Source organism: Cydia strobilella, chromosome Z (genome assembly GCF_947568885.1).
Source record: "Cydia strobilella chromosome Z, ilCydStro3.1, whole genome shotgun sequence".
NCBI classification, from domain to species: Eukaryota; Metazoa; Arthropoda; class Insecta; order Lepidoptera; family Tortricidae; genus Cydia; species Cydia strobilella.
The window spans coordinates 53,289,512-53,309,683 of NC_086068.1; the positions used below are offsets into that span (position 1 = coordinate 53,289,512).

General features: G+C 38.4%; 1 protein-coding gene across 3 annotated transcripts in view; it reads right to left on the reverse strand.

Moving 5' to 3' along the window:
* LOC134754777 (protein ROP) overlaps positions 1-20,172 on the reverse strand; it is a 260,729-nt gene that overhangs the window by 237,899 nt on the left and 2,658 nt on the right. Inside the window, exons 3-15 of one of the 3 annotated variants that reach the window (XR_010128976.1) lie at positions 18,842-18,997; positions 18,413-18,516; positions 17,314-17,462; positions 17,114-17,174; positions 15,550-15,704; positions 14,735-14,886; positions 14,183-14,337; positions 13,864-13,944; positions 9,095-9,262; positions 7,994-8,083; positions 7,577-7,674; positions 5,214-5,296; positions 2,360-4,388 (exon numbers count right to left, since the gene is read on the reverse strand). Coding sequence is in view for 2 of the 3 variants with exons in the window: in XM_063691143.1 (XP_063547213.1) it covers positions 4,255-4,388; positions 5,214-5,296; positions 7,577-7,674; positions 7,994-8,083; positions 9,095-9,262; positions 13,864-13,944; positions 14,183-14,337; positions 14,735-14,886; positions 15,550-15,704; positions 17,114-17,174; positions 17,314-17,462; positions 17,987-18,090; positions 18,842-18,997 (1,586 nt within the window). In the remaining variant the exon portion in view is untranslated. Of the gene's footprint in view, positions 1-600; positions 4,389-5,213; positions 5,297-7,576; positions 7,675-7,993; positions 8,084-9,094; positions 9,263-13,863; positions 13,945-14,182; positions 14,338-14,734; positions 14,887-15,549; positions 15,705-17,113; positions 17,175-17,313; positions 17,463-17,986; positions 18,091-18,412; positions 18,517-18,841; positions 18,998-20,172 lie in introns of those variants that run through there. The other 2 variants (XM_063691143.1, XM_063691142.1) reach the window with 2 other exon arrangements.

A 20,172-nucleotide genomic window follows, 5' to 3' on the forward strand; every position in this document is an offset into this window, starting at 1 on the left:
TACAAACTGGTAGGTTCACACGAGACCACTGGAGTCGGGCCACATTTTACTAAATTCTGAGAAATTGAAAGGTTTTGTACAGTAATTACATTTCATTTTTCAGTGGCAGCGCCAATGGTCGCACAATCACGCAGGCGTCGCGGTGTTCTACTACTCGTGCTCTTCTACTACTTCGGACTGTTCAAATTCCTTTGCACAAAATAAAATCCGCGTCGCGACTTTTGATGTGATTGAAGACTGTTTGATGTAATTCGTACAGTCGACGTCAAATATATGTTTACTTTTTTGCCTTGTTACAAAGGAGTAAGGTGCAAAAGTGTAAACATATATTTCACGACTATAAATTGAGGCTGGATCTTCATGTAGGGCCAATGTCTACGAGACGCAGTTATGCGTTAGTTATTGCGACATCATGCCACAGGCCAACTCGTAGGTTGGACTACATATATCTCGTACTAGAGTCTATAGTAGCACTGGTTGACTAAGAATTGGACTCCCTTGAACTCTATAGTAAATCTTGAAGCAGTCACAAAGCACCCGCGATAACCCCGGAGCCATCTCCAGAGACAAGGTGACCTCACTGAACAATAAAACACCTGATTAGACGATTAAATAATTTAATAAACGTTTCAACACTTTAATACTGATAATGAAGTATGTTGCTATTATAAAGTTGTCTAGTTGTATATTAAAATGTGAATGTTTCATCTATTTCGAAAAAATAGTATTTTATATTGATATACTTTCTAGAAAATGCCATGTTTGTAAGTATACAACTTAATCTGTTTAACATATAATGTTAAATAAATTAAGTTCTATACTTTAGAGTTTAACTATTTTTTTGGTTAAACATCTCAACTACGAAACGACTGATTCAGCATATTTATTTCAGTAGTCTAGTACTTATAATTTGTTGCACTTAATTTTGTACTAGTTGTATAGCCAAGAGTGATATCATATCATCCTAATGATGCATAGGCGACCATCTAGATTGGCGTTAAATCCCTGTCTGGCAAAAAAAACCAGATGTTTTATGGTTTTACTCTTGATCATACAGCTGATACATGCAAGTTCAGCTGTTCCAGCAAGTAATTAACATCGGTAAATATTTAAGTGTAAACACGTCCAATTACATATAATACGACTAGTCGAATTTAATACCGTTACTCAAGTGATTGATTAAATATATCGACCGCAGATTACAACGAATAACCTTTTGAGCGCCAAAGATGGCCGTTCACGTTGACACCATTGTATTTCTCGGTTTCTACCCCGTGACCACGAATTCCGTAAAGGGCAATTACACAATTTGCGTGATATAATTCGTCAACACTGCCTTATAAAAATGTTTTTTATACTTTTATTATTGCTGTACTCCTTATTTATTTCTAAGCTTAACCCGAATAGAATTTAAAATCAGAGCTTAAATTAACAACATTATATCACGTTTAGTGTATTACCGGTAGGGAATGCAAACCGGTTTTTAATGGTATGAAAAACCGGTTAACAACCGGTTATTAACCGAAATTTCATACAAATAAAAACCGGTTTGCATTCCCTAATTACTGGAGCATCAATGGCATTCGTGTTCCAAGGTTGACGCCCAAAGTGTTAGCCAGCCAGTCCCGTAGCGAGGAGTTTAGGCTGGGCCCGAATTCTACGCAAATAAAGCAATCAAACGACACACGAACGGACCCTAGCATAACCAAATTCTATACTCGGGTCTGGAATTTAGTATTTTAAAGTACTCTATACTTATTTGTTAAAAATGATCTAACTGTAGTAATTTATCAACTATACAATACAATACAGTGTGGAAGAATGAAAAAGCACAAGTGCGTGAAAGATTAACTCCTAGACAAACAGAAGTTGGAATGTAGACAATTTGAATTCTTTAATATAGGCGACGTCAAGACAATAACAACTTTAAACGTTAGATAGTAACCATAATAGAGAATTATCACTAGTGAAACCCTATATATAAAATACAACACTATGGCCGGCACCAAATGGGGTTAAAAAATAAAAGCTTAAGGAGGGCAAACTGGTTAATTTCAAAACATCAGAAAAGACTATTAACAATTAAAAATACCAGAAAACTGGAATGTGTGTCGTCCGAACCGAAGGGTTAACTTAATTCGCGACACTCGGTGCCTCGAGATGTTGTTTCCATAAATGCATCAAGGTACAGAGTCCAAAACCAATTCTAGTCCGTAATATCGCCTGCGCCTCTGGGCCTAAGCCCAAGGCGCAAGAGCCTCTGGTGTGGCAATTGGCCATTTTAATTTAACCCTATTGGTTGCCAGCGCCTGCCGGCGCCCTGTGTTAGTCTGGTAACAAATCCGCGCGGTGTTGTAACGGCAGGTGTAAGGGCGTATTTATACTGGGCCGATTCCCGCATACGACAGTCGACCTAATGTAAACACGCCATAAGATCTTTTTTCTTGAATTTGGCATTAAAATATGAAGAAGCAATGTTTACAGCTATATCCCTACTTCTTCAAAGTCTAAATATCAATATATGAAACAGACAAATAAATGCTCGTAATCTGCAACATACAAGTGTTTGACATTTAATGCGTCAATTATACGAAATTTATTTCCATGATTTTATTTGAAATATGAACATCACTGTTATGGAGACTATATAAAGGAGCAAAATCTATATATATGAAGTGTCCATCAAAAACAGTAATTAGGCGGCGACACAATACACCGAAATGAAATGTCATATACCTAGTATTTAATATAGATGTGCGCCCGTGCGATCGTGAGGGACAAAACATACGCAATGTGACAAAATTAAAAACACGTTTTAACATTCCTGAAAACATACCAAAAACAACGTACGTAATTTGGTCGGGTTATTTGTTGCCCCTCCCCATTTCAATTCTCTGTATGGTTCATGTCATACCCCAGAGCCTACCTAGCGCCACCGGAGAGATTAGGAACTATTATTTACAGCTGAAAGCTGGTCACTTTTGCAACAGTTCTGCCATTAAGAGATTGTCGTCCTTTCTATACCGTCCATAATCATTAATCACTGTCATCGATTTGAAAGTACATGCGGATATTACATGGATATTACACTGACTATACTAAATACTTAGCTTAATTCAATCTTTGTATATTTTTTGTTCGGCGTTAAATCTACACGAAACATCAAATATAATATAGCTGAAAACTAATATAGCCAAACAATGGTAAACGCGTTTAACTAATGAAACAATAATATTCTAGTATTTTGTCGGTATTGAACGGATGGTACGCGTATGTACCATTTTTCTTAACCATTTGAAGATAAAACAGCAACAAATCTTCTGTCATAAACAAACTTAAAAACACCTATAGCTACTTTTCGTAATCACATTTTTTTATCGCAATGTCCGAGTACTAAAGAGTTAAGAAAAAATATTGAGACAGACAGGGATTTATATTAAGGTTACGCTTTGTATTTTAAACTCGAATATTTATACATATAATGTAACCAATACTAAATCCTTCAGATTTTTGCAAATGTAACTCATCTTAAACATATTTTATTTATGCGCGGAAACGCGATACTTTTTATAACAAGTTAATTTAACAACAAATAATTAAACAATATAAAATATGGAAATTTGTACAAACATTAAACATATTCACTGAAGTTTTACACGAGTGCTATACAGTATAATCTATTAGCCCACATCGACGGGCGCCTACTCCTAACGGCGGAGCGCCGTTCAAGTTCTGTATCACATTGAGGTGTATCTAGCATCGCACTACGGTAAGGGCACGTCACACTGCTCAAGAATTAGCTAGCGGCATACTACAGCTACGCCAGACACTATCGCCATAACGACAATTACTAGCACACAATGAACTATGACGTCTATGACAGAAACGAAGCCGGAGACACAAAGTGACAGCATCAGGTCATCTATATAAAACCGATGCCCGTAATTATCATTAGCAATATTTCGTTTCTGTCTTAGTTTCTCGACTTCTCGTACGCTTGATTAGTTTGTAATTATTTTAGTTACTTTATTGCTGAATATTTCACTATATGTTAAGCGAACGCGCAATACGGTAATATATGAATAATGTTCAATAAACATGTCAAAAAACTTCATCTGTGATCCAAAATATCTGAAGAGCCCGTCCGCCGACGCCGATGCTTGGTTGCGCGTACACGGGTATAGTAGACGGTAGACGGGCAAGTTACACTTGTAGCTGTGAGTTGACGATTGGTGATGCCACGTTGAGTTAAAGTTAGGCTGTGAGAGAGTTGAGGTCGGACAAGAAGTTGTCGGGAGTGAGGATGTGGGAGGAGCCGATGATAACCTCCCAGTTCTTGAGAGCGGCGGTCACCTCATACGCGCAGCGAATCTCGGAGAAGCAAACGCCTGAAACAACACAATGTGATTGATAACCTGCGGGACCCTGCCTACGGAGTCATTGTGCTCGTACGATGTGATATTCATCTGTGGCTTAATAACAACATACTTCTAAAAATAACAGACAATACCTACGACATTGGATTGATCGAAATTGATTAATTCCTTTGAGTGAGAAAAGTGAGATCTTGGACGACTAGATTTTATTTGGGATGTATTTGTATGTTGTTCTCACATCTGAAATAGGTATAGTTTATAGTTGATAAATAGAAAAGTTTTCACATCAACTTTATCAGATAACACTATTTATCACTTTCAAAGATAGACAAAATGGTAAATTTGGCTTAAGAGGAGAATGGACGACCGCACGAAACAGTCTTTCAATACAAACATAGTCGTCGTTTTCCTCTCTGGATTTTTAATTATTATAAGAGTTAGGAGCTTTTCAAAATTTGTATGGATTAGTATTCGCTCATAACTCTTATAACAAACAAATAATCGAAAAAAGCATACGAAGGGGCATATGGTTTAATATACATCAAAATGTGTAACAATATTTTCCATAATGTCAATATCCAGAGAGGAAAATGAGGACTATGTTTGTATGGAGAGGCGGTCATCCACTATCCTATTAAATAAAATAAAAATATCTTAATTTCCTTATACATGTGATCAATATACATTGTTTGGAATACAGACGTTAATGACGTCTCCGCGCGGCGAGTTTCTTATACCTCTCCTCTCTCCTTTAACATCCTTAAATCATCATATATATCATCATCAGGTTATACTACCTACGCCTAACAAGTTGCATTCTAAAGTAAAATCTCTTACCTCCAACGATGAAGACAATGAGACGCGGAACGTTCTTGACGGTTTGCTGCGCCTTGTCCTTATGCCAGTGGCCGTAGCGAACACTGATAACAAACAAAATCGAGTGTTACAGTTGAAATGCCTTTGGCGTATTACAAATCGACTTTGAGTCCAAGGATTTCCTGTGGTTTGGTCTCTGGAGATTTCCCTTCTTAACATAATTCCGTTTCAATAAATCCCTTAACTTCCCAGTTTGACAGATTCCCAAAACCTTAGAAAGTACAGTTTTGTATACAGTGTTATTTCTGGCATTCATAGATAAATCTAATTCTGCAATTTTAAAAATCGCCAAATATGTATACAATACTGAAAAAAAAAAGAGAATGATCTACTACCTAAACATTTAATATTATCAATTCACGTGTCAACTTTATCAAAACCTTTATAGGTAACATTGGACTCACTTTTTACGATTTATAACAGTCTACTAGAAATAATTTAAAACAATTAGCTCCGTTATAACACCGAACAAAACTTTTTTTTTTTAATACCACGTCGGTGGCAATCAAGCATACGGCCCGCCTGATGGTAAGCAGTTACCGTAGCCTATGGACGCCTGCAACACCGGAGATATTACACGCGCGTTGCCGACCCGTTAAAAACCTTTTTTGAAGAACCCCATACTGTAGCCCCTCGGGAAAACCTCGGCAGGGAGCTCATTCCACAGCCGAAGCGTACGCGGGAGGAAATTCCTCTTAAACCGCACAGTACGCGACCATTTAGGTGCTAGGGTGTGAGGATGAACACCCTGCCGATGGCGAGCGGTGCGGTGATAGAAAGCGGCCGTTGGCATCATGTCAAACAATTATTCAGAGTACAGCCCATTGTACAAGCGGTAGAACACGCATAAGGAGGCGAAGTCTCTCCTTAGACTTAAAGGTTCAATACCGCTTGTGAGTTTGGGATCGTCGACGATTCGTACAGCGCGCCTTTGGACGGAGTCGAGGGGTCCAAGCTGGCATCCAGGTGCTCCTGCCCAAAGGTGACAGCAGTACTCCATATGGGGTCTGACTTGCGATTTATATAGCAGCAGTCTTTGCCCCGGAGTAAAGTATCGCCGTGCTTTATTGAGCACACCGAGTTTTGTGGATGCCAGATCAGCCTTCCCTTCCAGGTGGCTACGGAATTGGACGTCACTGGAGATGTCGACACCGAAAACGAATACGAATACTCCCTGACATGGTAAGGGCTGTGCCTTCAAACTGTGGGACCACAGTAAATGGGGTTTTCTTAGCGGTAAACGCGCAAACTTGTGTCTTGGTGGGGTTGAATCGCACTAAATTGTCCCGGCCCCACACCGAAACTCTGGATAGAGTGCCCTCAATATCCGACACAAGCTTTTCACGACTCTCTAGCACCACGGAACGAGGGATGTTGGCACGGCCTGCGTAATAGCCATCCCCAGTACTGTCGTCTGCATAGCAATGAATGTCGTCGATAGACAACATGTCATTGATGTGCAGCAAAAACAGCGTTGAGGATAGCACAGAGCCTTGCGGAACGCCAGCGTTAATGTCCATGCTATCGGAGCAGCTTCCGTCTACTACGGCTCGTATGCGTCTGCCAGACAAAAAGCTAGCGATCCATTTGCATAGTCTCTCCGGCAATCCATAAGATGGTAACTTTGACAGGAGACCCCGATGCATGACCCGATCGAACGCCTTCGCTATATCTAGGCTAACTGCCAATGCCTCACCTTGACTCTCAATGGCCGAAGCCCAGCGGTGAGTGAGATACACTAGAAGATCACCAGTCGAGAGACCGTGGCGAAAACCATACTGACGGTCGCTGATCAGGTCGTGTTCTTCTAGGTATCTCAGGAGCTTTGCGTTGATTATACGCTCCATGAACTTAGAGAGAAGGGAGTCCCTTTTTAGGCACAGGGTGCACAAGGGCCGTCTTCCACGAAGATGAAACATGCCGTTTGTTGCTAGAGAGTGTGAAAAGACGCGCCAACACGGAACATAACTCAGGAGCACACTGCTTAAGCACAAGTGCTGGAATGCCGTCTGGCCCGCTCGACTTATGAACGTTGAGGGATAGCAACTCCCGCCGAATATCCCTCTGCGTGAATGAGATTTCGGGCATGGAGTATGCACACCGCGGGATGGTGGGCGGCACGGCGCTACCGTCCTCGTTCAGGGTCGAGTTCGAGGCAAAAAGAAGATCGGCTTTCTCTTTTGCACTGTGGGCCAGATCACCATCAGCTTTTTGCAGAGGTGGTAAAGACGACTGTGGTAACTTAATATGTAATGTCTTTTAAGCGGCAGAAGATTAAATTAGTACGGACTTGTGATGGTCAGGGCCAAGAATGATAGGCTTACCTGGTGGGCGCTTGGTACCCCGAGGTCTGAGCGCGGCCCGCCAGGTACGGGAAGTGGCGCTGGTCAAGTTTGTCTTCAATGGAGTCTTCGATGATGTCCTGCGGGGAGATAAACATACATATGAAACGGCACTTGTACAAGTTAGGATTAGAAACCTAAATCAAAGAAGGCCCATCGTTATTTTATTTTCTTATTTATAGTATGTACTTGCAGTTTTATCTATGGTACTAGCGAATATGGACGCAACATTTGAACCCTTTCATACTTACAAAAGTTTGACATTTAGAAAGTGCTTGAGGCCATCAATGGCGCAGGTATAATACCTTTCGTTTGTTGTGTGTCCACTTTTATCCATAGATGGCTCCAAATGCAACTGTGTGAAAATTATGAAACAAGTTAAATACGGATAATAGTTACTTTCATGACGGGCGTCCATCGTGACATCTGGTATGTTTGTTCCGTTATCCTCTCTTTCCTCGTCACCTGGTATTGCTTCTTCCTGTTGCCCTGCGAGAAATTAAAAACAAATAGGTGTACAATAATTCATTCAACTGCAGCCGCTGCGCTGTTCAAGCGCAGTCGGCTCGCGAGCAATTACTGCAATGCAATGTTCTGCCGCCAGAATGCACCACTAGCGCACCTATCGTAAACCATAGAGTAACTTATACATACTGTGCCGTTTTTATAGATAATAAAAAATATGACATTGATGCATCAAGGCGATTTGTTTACAAAGGGCCTACCGGGAAACGCGAAAGTCGAAATTTAGTCATCTGCCTCTTTATCGCTCGAATATGCAAGAGTGATAGAGTGGTTAGATAACGAAATTTCGGTTTTCTTGTTTCGCGTTAGACCCTCAGATTGATTGTAGTAGTGGCGCCCCCTAGGCCGTTTCGCGTAAAATTCCCTATTGATGATGCCAGTTACTGCGCTATGCTAGTCGTTTTTTCCATCATACGCTATATTATTCACTCAGTGGTGCCTTGTTACGAGGAATGTGCAAACTGCAGAGCCGAAAAAAAAAGCGTAGCATAATTTATTACTTATTACTCAGCTGTCGTACAAACACGTGCATTGTCGTACGTGTCGTCGCATATACATCGGTTGTTTTATTGACAGCGGGGTTCCTACATATCCTATTGTTATATATTCCGTACCCTTGTCATGCGGTCACAGTGGTAGTTTATAAAATCACACTGCATCACGTGTGCACCACTAGTACGAGCCACTGCAAATTCATGATAATACAAAACAGCCGTAACTCGAATATAGAACTAGATGTTTTCAAGTCGTGTTATTTACAATGTTTTTTTAATTAAATTCTAAATTATATTAACTGTCGCGACCAACAAATGTTCAAAATATGCGCCTTTTTTATTATCGTATTTGTTTTTGCGAAAACCTGTCGGAGCTACGACGATAAGGGCACAGTGATATTCTGTACGATTCATATCAAATAGGTAGTTATTGTCGGGGCGCGTCTTATATTCCATATCTAAGTGGCAATCATATACTTACATCGATGACCACGTTGAGCCCGAGGTAGGCGAGGTTGAGCAGCGTCTGCTTGTCTGACTGCTCGAGCTGCGCGTGCGACACGAGCTTGTTGAGGTTCTCCTCGGATATGCCGTTTTTGGACATGATGTATAGGGCTATGATGCGCATTTTGTTGTTGTTGTCCACGGACTGCAAGCGAATATTACTCTTTTCTTTACCAGTACTCATTTTAATGGATTGTAACAATTTTATAATCAAGCACTGGCTTTTTACCCATTATAAACAGTAACTAGTTCGAAATATCGTGTTAAGTGATGTCTGTTTAATTGGTACATATTTAAGGCATGAAAACGGAATATTGGTAATTGGCTGCAGCAAAACGATTTTTAAAAACACTTGCCGATAGCATGTCAAATTTGGCAACGGCAACTAAGTATAATTATAATCATGCTCTCGCAAACAGCTAGCATTTAAAGAAGATGTTTTACACTGGACCTGCATCACTCGCTTAACAGTTGGTGTTTGATAAACAATTTCATTTTAGTGGATGTAATTTAAGTGACATTAGCATTGCACTGGCCAAACTGATTTTATTTCAGCATTGCAGAATTCATAAGAAAATAATTCAATAAGTATTTCACAGGATAAGGCATAAATTGAATGAAAATATGTTTTGTTTTACACAGTTTAAGTGGACTAGCTGATTATTAGCAGAAATTTATCAATTATAACAATGTGTGGTTAGTGCAGAAATATAATTTGAATATAAAAATAAGCTTGCCAAGTCGTAGTGCTAAACACTGCGATGCATTTAATTGCAATTGATCATTACATTTACACATAATAGGAGTTCTTGTAATTTATTGAATGTAGTTATAAAATAGCAGGATAGAATCCTAAGCAATCTACAAAGTTATAATGCAACTTGGTTCAGGTAAAGGTCTGTCAAGTTAGCACTGCTAGAGAACATGAAGAATTATACAAACTATCAATAGCAGTCTGTATAAGGAGCGTGCGTGAACAACACTAGGTGACTGACCATATATATTCAGTAAGATACACAATTTAAAATGTCATTTATTAAAAATATATAGCTATTACATTCATAAAAAGTAAAACAAAACGATGAAAGCATTTGCATTCATCTACCTATTAAACCTATAAAAATAATAATAAAATATAACAAAACACAAGAAAAAATGAAGTAAAAAAAACCAGCCAAGTGCGAGTCGGACTCGCGTTCCAAGGGTTCCTGCACATTTCTAATAGGTTTTCCTGTAATCTCTGTAAAAGATCTATTTTGTGTATTTTTTTCAAAATTTTAGACCCTGTAGTTTCGGAGATAAAGGGGAGGGGGGATGATCATTTTTTTTCTTGAATAACTTCTAAACTGTTTATCTTAAAATTATATAAAAAAATATATTTGAGATTCTCACAATGAGCTCTTTCATGTGATATGTAACACGATATAGTTTGAATTTTTCACGGAGTAGGATGGAGATGGCAAGTGGGCGTTCCCGTCTATCCGACAGTTAGTAGCGACCGACTCACTTTATGCACAGACTATGCTCAGTTGTTGTGTAAACTTTATGCTCGAATGACATTCACGTCGTACGTACGCTCGTCTAACAAAAATTGATAATTAAATTTAAAATGCCGTATTGTGCAGTATTAAGCTGCAGAAATCACAGCGGTTTAAAAAATCTTTCACGTGGAGGTATTTCCTATCACCGGTGGTTATTTATTTAAATATAATCCGATAAATACGAAAAATCTGTTTATTTTGCATTATTTACGAATGTTCGTTAAGTAAATCTATATTTTATCAGTTAGAACTTAGAGTTCACAATCCTTTGTCACTATTCTTTACGTTTATCTGGAATATTCGCTATCCTAAATGTCAAATAACTTCGCTACTCAGATGCTGCGCAATGTCGATATTTATATCGATAAAGTTAAAGTTACGATATTTCAAGTTTGATGTTTGGTTCGGTAATAAATTATTATTTTAGACACGTTTCTAATTATTATTTGGGATAATCAATGTCTTAGTAAATATGGCAGCTCTGGTCATCAAGCACTAAGTTAAGTCGGGGTCATTTCATGGCAACCTTTCAAACCTTCGTATTCTTTTACATACGTTTTTGTTTTTTACACCCATCATATTTTCATCGTTAATATAATTAGACTAGGTACTTAATGCACTTATGCGTACAATGCATGCAATGTGCCATGAATAAACGTTTTATATTTTCTACTTCTTTATTATTAATTATTGTAGGTTACCACAAGATGCCGATATTAAAAATAAATGGATCAATGCTACTGGGCAAGAAAATTAGTTTCCGCAAAAATATAGCACCATTTGCTAGGAGCATTTCTTAGAGAAAGATCTCTGGGGATAAAATTGCCATACATCGGTGCATCGCATCTAGCGTCCACACGCCTAAAACTTAGTTACTAATTTAGTAATTATTAGTGACATTCGGGCTCACTAAATGAATAAAAAGTGTTCCGTACCACGCAAACTAGCGTCAAATATTGGAATTTTGCCGCCCCCCTTCCTGATTTGATAGGTCACAATCTTACAATCAAATCAAGCGGGATCGATGAGCCAGTTTCATGTATGCTTTCACACCATACAATTAATTTAACAATTTAATCAGGTTGTCCCGTCTAGATTGGCCTTAAATGCTGCTACAAGTAAATATATTGTTAAAGACGAATACTTACCTATGTAAGTAATTGCAGATTTGTGATTACAAAATAACAGCAATACTGAGTTAATAGACCTTTAAAGAACTATGATTTTATCTGTTTGACTTTAAGATATATTTAATGTTCACATTAACAACCTAGTTGGTCGATTAATAAGAAACAAATTTCTAGTTAGATATTTGTTGTACTGTACTACATATTATTTTTCATACAATCACGATTATCACTACCTATATTATAATCATAAATAAAGTATCATCTAAATGTGTTAAAACATACGGTAATGAAATATCAATACCTAACTGAACACACAAATATCGATAAAACACTCCGATTACACTGACCCCTCCCTATATCGTGGAATGGAAAGAAGTTCCAACAGTTAGCTACTCGCAGGCGTGTAGAGATCTCGAAAAGACCAGTGTAACGTGACCGTGAGATCCGTAACAAACCATGCGTAATTAGACCTTACTTATACTGGTTTTTTAGCCCTTTTCTCGCCTGTAATAAGTAAGTGATTTTAAAACTATAAAATAACGCCATCTGGTGTTGAGTAGTTGTATTAGGTGAACGTTGAGCGAGCTTTTGTGAGATTAATGAGATAATGAAAGAGTCGTATGTCATATAGCTTTGACATTATATTTTAAACCGTCACTCATGTAGCCTACAGTTGATATTCGTTCGAGAAATGTCCACCGGTAATAACCTTTTGGTATGGAAAGTTGCTACGAATCAGAGCAATTTTGTAAGTGTGTGACGTATTTTAACGTGGCTATGAATGTGTGAGTTTAGCGACACTGGTTTTCATACTAAATAGGAGTCATTTCACATCCACTAGTTTATTAATTCGTGGAATTTTTTTTTAATTTTCTCATTTACATCATAAAAGTGGCCCCCATGTTTAAAATTAATTTGTTCACGTTACATGGCCATCTTTGGGTCATAATCTTACATATGTGTACCAAATTTCAACTTAATTGGTCTAGTAGTTTCGGAGAAATAGGCTGACAGACGGACAGACAGACAGATGCACGAGTGATAATATAAGGGTTCGGTTTTTTCCTTTTGAGGTACGGAACCCTAAAAATATACAATAAATAAAGTCGCTTGGCAAGTAAAACTATTAAAAAATAAACAAATTGGATAATAAATAAATAAATAAAAAAAGGTCTCTATTGTTTTCCATATAGTTTTAAGTCATAATGTATTGTTTGTCCACATTTTCGTTAGTCAAATTATGAATTTGGTTTTGCTCAGAAACGCGTAACTTTTCAGGATTGCCATAAAACAAACCTAACCTAACCTATCTATAGGATAACCTGTGGAAAATCCTAAAAAGTTAACGGTTAATGATAATATGACAATCATTACAATATGACTTTCAATAATTATGTCAAACAAAGGGACCACAAAAAAAGGATACAAAAAGGTATTCCAAGACAAGACACACAACACATGAATTGCGATTGCATTAGTGTTTGTGTGTGTGTGTTTGAGTGTGATTGCAATTTAACACAAGTTAATGTAGACATATTATCTATTCATTTTATCTGCTTTTCACTTTGATAATGAGAAAAATATATTGTTACACATATTAATTTTACCGCATTTCAATTCGTAACTGTGATATTTTTTGAAGCTATTTAAACGACAATATCAGACGGGTACCTTAAATTCTATTTGTATTTAATGTACACAAAATCCTAACTAGATTTATTTCTCCTTTGTCAAATCAATAGGGTATTTGACTACTAGTCAAATCAGTTTCTTTTTTAGAACTGTCAAAACGATTTTGCTACTATGGATTTTATATTATGAAACACTAGCATGTGACGTCACAATCAAATTACCTACTCTTAGTTTTATACGGGTTATAAAATAGAAATTGTGTCTAAAAATAACTGCTGTCTACGTTTCTCTATTAATCTCCTGGTGCTTTAATTCATGCATGGTGTAAAATAATTTATTTTAAATTCACCCTATTCACCAGTATGTCACGTTTTGTGTAGTATACAAAATTTCTTACTTAATACTCACACCATGTACTGCTACTATCACTGTACACTATTTACCTGATCAAGGAGAACTGGCACAATGCTCCTCATGTGATCTTTGATCTTCTCACCCTCCGCGTCAGTGCCCATGGCCAGATCCTGCAACAGGACATCAGGATTCAAGTACACATGAAACACAGTCAGTTGATCAGATAGTTATGACGTATAAGGTTTTTCTTGTTTTACTTTTTAACCCTCTCATTAGGATTACCTAATTAGGGTAAATAATCACTGAAGTTGTTAGCTACGCTTCGAAGTAAAACGTGTTGTATTGATACAGGTCAAAGTAGAACCAGTTACTTTTATTGCTAAAAAAACCTTGTAAAGTGGTGATTACCTGCTCCACTTTGCATAGCTTGTCGACGTAGCCCTGGTAGGCCTTCATGCAGTCTTCGGCGAGGCGGAGATGGGTCGCGTATTTTGACAATTCCTTCTGGTACTGGGGCATCTTCTTTATCATCTGGGACAGATCTCGCATGGACTGCTTGTCGCCTGGTTATAAAATTATGGATAAATAACCGAACTTTAATATTGAAGTGTAAAAAATATCTTAATATTGAAATGTAATTATATCAGGCATGTTGATATTATAGACAGAGGATTCGCTTTCCCTCCTGTAAAACTTGTCAATTTCTTTTACAATCGGAAACATGTATTTGGTTTTAAAATATACAGTATAGTTGTAACCAATTTCAGCATATTATTTTCCAATGGTGCTGCATTCTACAAATTACGCATACTCCCTTGTGGGTAGGAAGGTCTTCTATCTTGTTTTCCATATCGGAAATATAAACTTAATATTATACCTTCGAGTCATAAACGATTGGCTCCGGTGCTGTGAACAGTTCACGCCTGCTCCCTATAGTACAAAACCATGTGTATAAGTTACCTCCGCCCATGCGCTTGGACTCTGTGAACTTCTTGAGGTTCTTGGTGACGGAGGTGGACACGACGGCGATGTGCTGGTGGCGCAGCTCCACCCACAGCTCGTCGTTCTCGTCCAAGAGCACCTCCTTCATTTGCCCTTGGGATGCCTCGTACCTGGTGAAACAGTGTCAACTGTTATATGGGATCTGCATTTTATTCATAAAGTGAAAATTTTGATGGTTAAGCAGGTTGTCACTAAACAGATAATAGGACCTATATGCACAGATTACAAGGTACTTATTTTTACCCTTCAGACAATTTTGGACAAAAAAGCAAACTAAATAAAAGAGGCACTGAGTCTACTATTGTAGGTATTGCCTTTTAGAAAGTGCTTATGAACACAACATGTAGTCTGGCATGCCACTGTTAGTACCATTGAAATTTTGAATTCTCATTACCATACTTTTGAAACCTGTGCGTGTTATCCGCCGACACTCTTTAAACTTATACCTACTGACGAATATTTTGGTTTTAGTTTGTCCGGTCTTTCAGCCTTATTGACATAAGAGCGTTTTCACAATGTCCGGTCCGATATCGGATACGACCACAAGTGACTTCCTTGTGGTCGTATCCGATATCGGACATTTAAAAAAGTATCTTTTTATTATATGTATATATTACATTTTTGAATCCACTTGCTGCTAGGGTACACACAGTATAGGGTACTTACTCTCTAGGAGCTGCTTTTCTCCAAACATCATCTGACAATGTGAAAACGCTCTAGCGTGAGGAACACAGATATCGCGTCCAAGGCTGTAATGTTCAGAGAACACTCACTTGTAGACATCGTTCTCGATCGGCAGCAGGTCGTAGGCCATGGCCTGCAGCGTGAGCTCGTGCAACAGAGGCGACACGCAGTCGAAGCCGCGGTCGAGCACCAGCAGCTGCGAGCGAGCCTTCTCCGGCCCCTCACCCATGGTGGGCTCGTCAGCCTACGAGTACAATACCAGTATGTAAAGATAAATCTAAAGGGAAGGTCTAAGTGCACTTTATAAAAGAGACGAACTACACCTTAAGAGGAAAGGGGAACTACACCTTCTCCATACAAACGTAGTCCCCATTTTCCTCTCTGGATATTGACATTATATATTTACATAACTTGATGTATATTAACCGTAGCTATGCCCCTAAGTTGGAGTTTTTTCGATTTTTCGATTATTGTAAAAACTAGGAGCGAAAAACAGATTTCATATAAAGTTTTAAATGCTCGTAACTTTTATAATAATTAAAAATTTAAAAAAAATCGTACGTAGGGGCATAGCTGTGCTTGATATACAACCAATTGTATCAAAATATTTTCAATAATGTTAAATCCAGAGAGGAAAATGAGGACTACGGTTGTATGAAAAGGCTATTTCGCGCGGGTCCTCCACTTTCGTCTTATCGAATTTTGCAGACTCAATATCGGGCCAGTAAAGAATGTCTTCAATAATAAATTTAGTATTTCATTTCGTACTTATTTCGTATACGCTTATTTTTTTATTTAGTAGATCGTGTGTTTTATGATTATCGTATTAATGATTATAGTTTTGCATGAAGAGACCGCTAGCGAGAAAACCACAAATTGTCGTCAATATAAATTTACGCTGAAAGTGAAAAGGTATTGAGTAGTAGAAAAAACTAGATAATGTTTTGAGTAGTCTTAATGGAAAGTAAGGCAGGATGTTTCCTGACTTTTATACTTTACTTCAATAAAATGGTCTAAAACATGGGTTACTTTATTTCTCCAGTGTACAAAACGTTTATCCGGCGATCAATACAAAGCGGTCGCGGCCGAGTGCAAGTTGACAAAGAGCCATGAACACAATGCGAGTAATGGTCGCAGATAACAGAACTAAAGTTATCTGCGACCTACTTCCAACGACTGTTTTTAGACAGCTATTGGCATTTGTCACCTTTTGGGGTAACGTTTATTACGGAATTTGAACAGACGTAAAATTAAACAGGCAGTCCATGATTCAATTTTATTTCCTAATTGACCTCTGATGTCGTTATCTTAGTTTCGATTGCAAAAACGCTTTTGACGTTAATTTTGAATTCCTTAAATAGTTATTGGTAATTGTAACAAGTTAACGTAACTCGACAATTATAATAGTACCTACCAAGGCAAAAATTGTAGATAAAATTGTACATTCCTTTTTTTCTCGAGTAATTCATTATTGGGCAGATTGGATTGGTAAAAGCAATATAATTTTACATGTCAGGAATTGGGTAAGTACATAATAATATTTACAAAATATGTTACAACAATTATAAAAATTATAAAAAATTATAAGCAGGTAGGTAGGTATTGTTTCCTTTTATGATTATGTAAGGAATGTCGCTATGTTCCTTTACTTACTTTGTATGCATCCAGTTTCTGTTGGATGAGCTGAGCAAGCTCGACATTGCGCTCGCCGTCACTGTTGAAAAATAAACGCCGAAGATGTTATTTGAGATGTAGTTTTAACATTAGGCTCCAGGTTTGTACATACAGGTTTTTGTTTTATATCACGGTCTTCAGCCGTAATGAACTAAGGAAGAAGACATCAAACAACCCACCTGCGGTATCTGACGGAGGGATATTCTCCAAGCGTGGCGCAGAGCGTCGCAATCTGCTCCGCGATGCGCTCCATGCTCGCGTTGCGGGACGCGGCGTGGTTCGGGTTGTACATGTGCTGGAACGTGTTCGGCGAGTCCAACGAGAACACCTAAAACACCCCTGAAATCTTAGGCCCTGACCTACAGCTGACGCTGCTTACAGCAGTATATTTTACATCAAAGCTATTGTGTGTGACGCAGAACGTTGTCAATCGGAGACCAAGGCTTATAGTTATGTCTAGCTTTATGGCTGTGCCAGGTTTAGCGAGTGAGTTACAATAATTTGGTTGACACTAGTTACAGACTTTGTTTTAAAAAATGTTTAGAAATGTCACGTAAACTTTCCATATGGGGCCCGAGATCTTTTATTTCTTTTATTTTCAGAAATCGGGCACCATAGGTCAGACTAATAATTTAATGTGAGTATATTTAAATTAAAATGCATTGATTTCTATCTCATAACTAATATTTTTTCTTGCTTTCTAACTTGCATGGTTCTGCTGACTTGTCAAGTCTGACGGAGCCTTTAACCTACCATGGGTGAGGTGTTTTTAAATGCGTTATGAAATGTGATTAGTAAGTAATTACGTATAATCTAAAAATAGGTACTGAAAGCATACAGCTACGTATTCACCTGACTCTCGTAAGGTAAGAATGCAATGTTGATTTCCTTAAGCGTTTTGATTTTCCTTGCTGCCGATGATTTGCAGAGTTCATTGAACAATTCCTCAGGACACACTAATTTAGCAGCGTGTAAAATAATCAAATATTTCGTATTTCAATACTTAGTGTACATATGATTAAATACACAGCAAAAAAGATTGTTATTCAAGAAAATAAGGTAATTTAACTGATTATTAGCACACAGAGAGTACCATTTGAAATAAGGCAACTTAAAGTGTGCTAACAATAAGTTTGTTTACCCTAAATACAAATGAATTTAGCAAACCTGTAAAATTGTTAATAAAGTCGTTATCTGTAATGGCATTAAAAATACTACATAGTCTACATATACCACTTTACATGCTTGCTAAACCTTCAATAAAATAGAAATACTAACCTGTTGTTCATATGGAACAAAGGCGATGTTGATTTCCTTTAGTGTTTTTATGTATTTAGCTACGCGACTACGTGATAATTCATCAAAAAGAACATCAGGGCAAGCTGGAAAAATAAAAATATTGATGGTGCAAACAAAAAATCTTGGTTTATTCCCACTAGTTCCTACTTGGGGCAAGTGAATGCGTACGAACATTTTGTACATTGTAGGAAACTTTGCATGCATGTGAGGCACTGTCACTTGCAATGTAGATCGCAAATTGGTTGGCAGATGCGTTTTGGCAGTTGGTAATATGTAATTAGAATTGAAAAAAGAACTAGAGGGAAGAAATCCACATCTTGAAGCATGACTAGTGATATTACAAGCTCGTTTACACTATGTCCGGTGGATAAACAAATATATCTAAATAACAATAATTTGAGTGTATACCTTCAGTGAAGAAAACATGAGCCGCTTTGTACATGATGCGGTTCCCCACTGAGAAATCATTGATCAAGGCACGGACTGAATTCTCCAGTGGAGTAATGAGGTAGATGCCATCCATGGTACAGAGCGGCTCTCTCTTCTTGTGAATGTCTTCAACCACTGCAACATGTACAAGATTAGGGGTTAAATGGGTTTTTAAATACACTTTGAAACTTTCATAATGAACAACCTAAGAGGAACCTTTTGATACATTACTTTTAAATAAATAAAATCCATCTTGTCTCAAAATATTAGCTGTGAGTGTAGAGGGTGTTAGCGAGCCTAATGAGATAAGCTGATTTGTTTCAAAAACATTTCAAGGTCGAGTCTCCCATCGGCCCTCCCTGCGGGACCTCTGGTGAGAATTACGGCTAAGGAGGTGGCATCGGTGGTGAAGAACATGACGCGAGGAAAGTCGCCAGGTCACGACTCCCTTAGCATTGAGCACCTGCAGCATGCAGGGGTACACCTACCTAGAATACTCGCCATGTTCTTCAGCTTCTGTGTCAGCCATACTTATATACCGAGCGATATGATGAGAACTGTGGTTGTACCAATTATAAAAAACCGTACAGGAGACACCGCGGACATTAAAAATTATAGGCCCATTTCGTTGGCTACGATCGTAGCAAAGGTGCTGGACAGTGTGCTGGACAAACAGTTGGAAAAACACACGGTGCTTCATGATGCACAATTTGGATTTCGGTCGGGCTTGTCTACTGAGACGGCAGTCCTTTGTCTTAAGCACACTGTCCGATTGTACACAGATAGGAAAACACCAGTTTTTGCGTGTTTTCTTGATCTCTCGAAAGCCTTCGATCTGGTGTCCTATAGTAAACTTTGGCAAAAACTGTACGAGGAGACGTCTCTACGCGGGGAATTGGTGGAACTGTTCAGGTTTTGGTACGGCCACCAAACTAATGTCGTAAGGTGGGCGGGGTCGCTATCCGATGAGTATAGGTTGGAGTGTGGGGTCAGGCAGGGGGGGCTTACGTCGCCCAGACTCTTCAGCCTGTATGTCAACCGGCTGATCGAGGAGCTCAGCAACACTATGGTCGGATGTTCAATAAATGGAAAGTTCGTAAATAACATCAGCTACGCGGACGGCATGGTGTTGCTGAGCCCGTCGATCGGCGTTAGGACGCTGGTAAGTGTCTGTGAGCGGTATGCGGAGGCCCATGGTCTCAAGTACAATGTCTCTAAAAGTGAGCTGCTGGTCTTCAGAGGAAGAACTGTCAACTTAGACGACCAAATGTTACCTCCAGTGAGACTGAATGGCACTCTTCTTAAAGTAG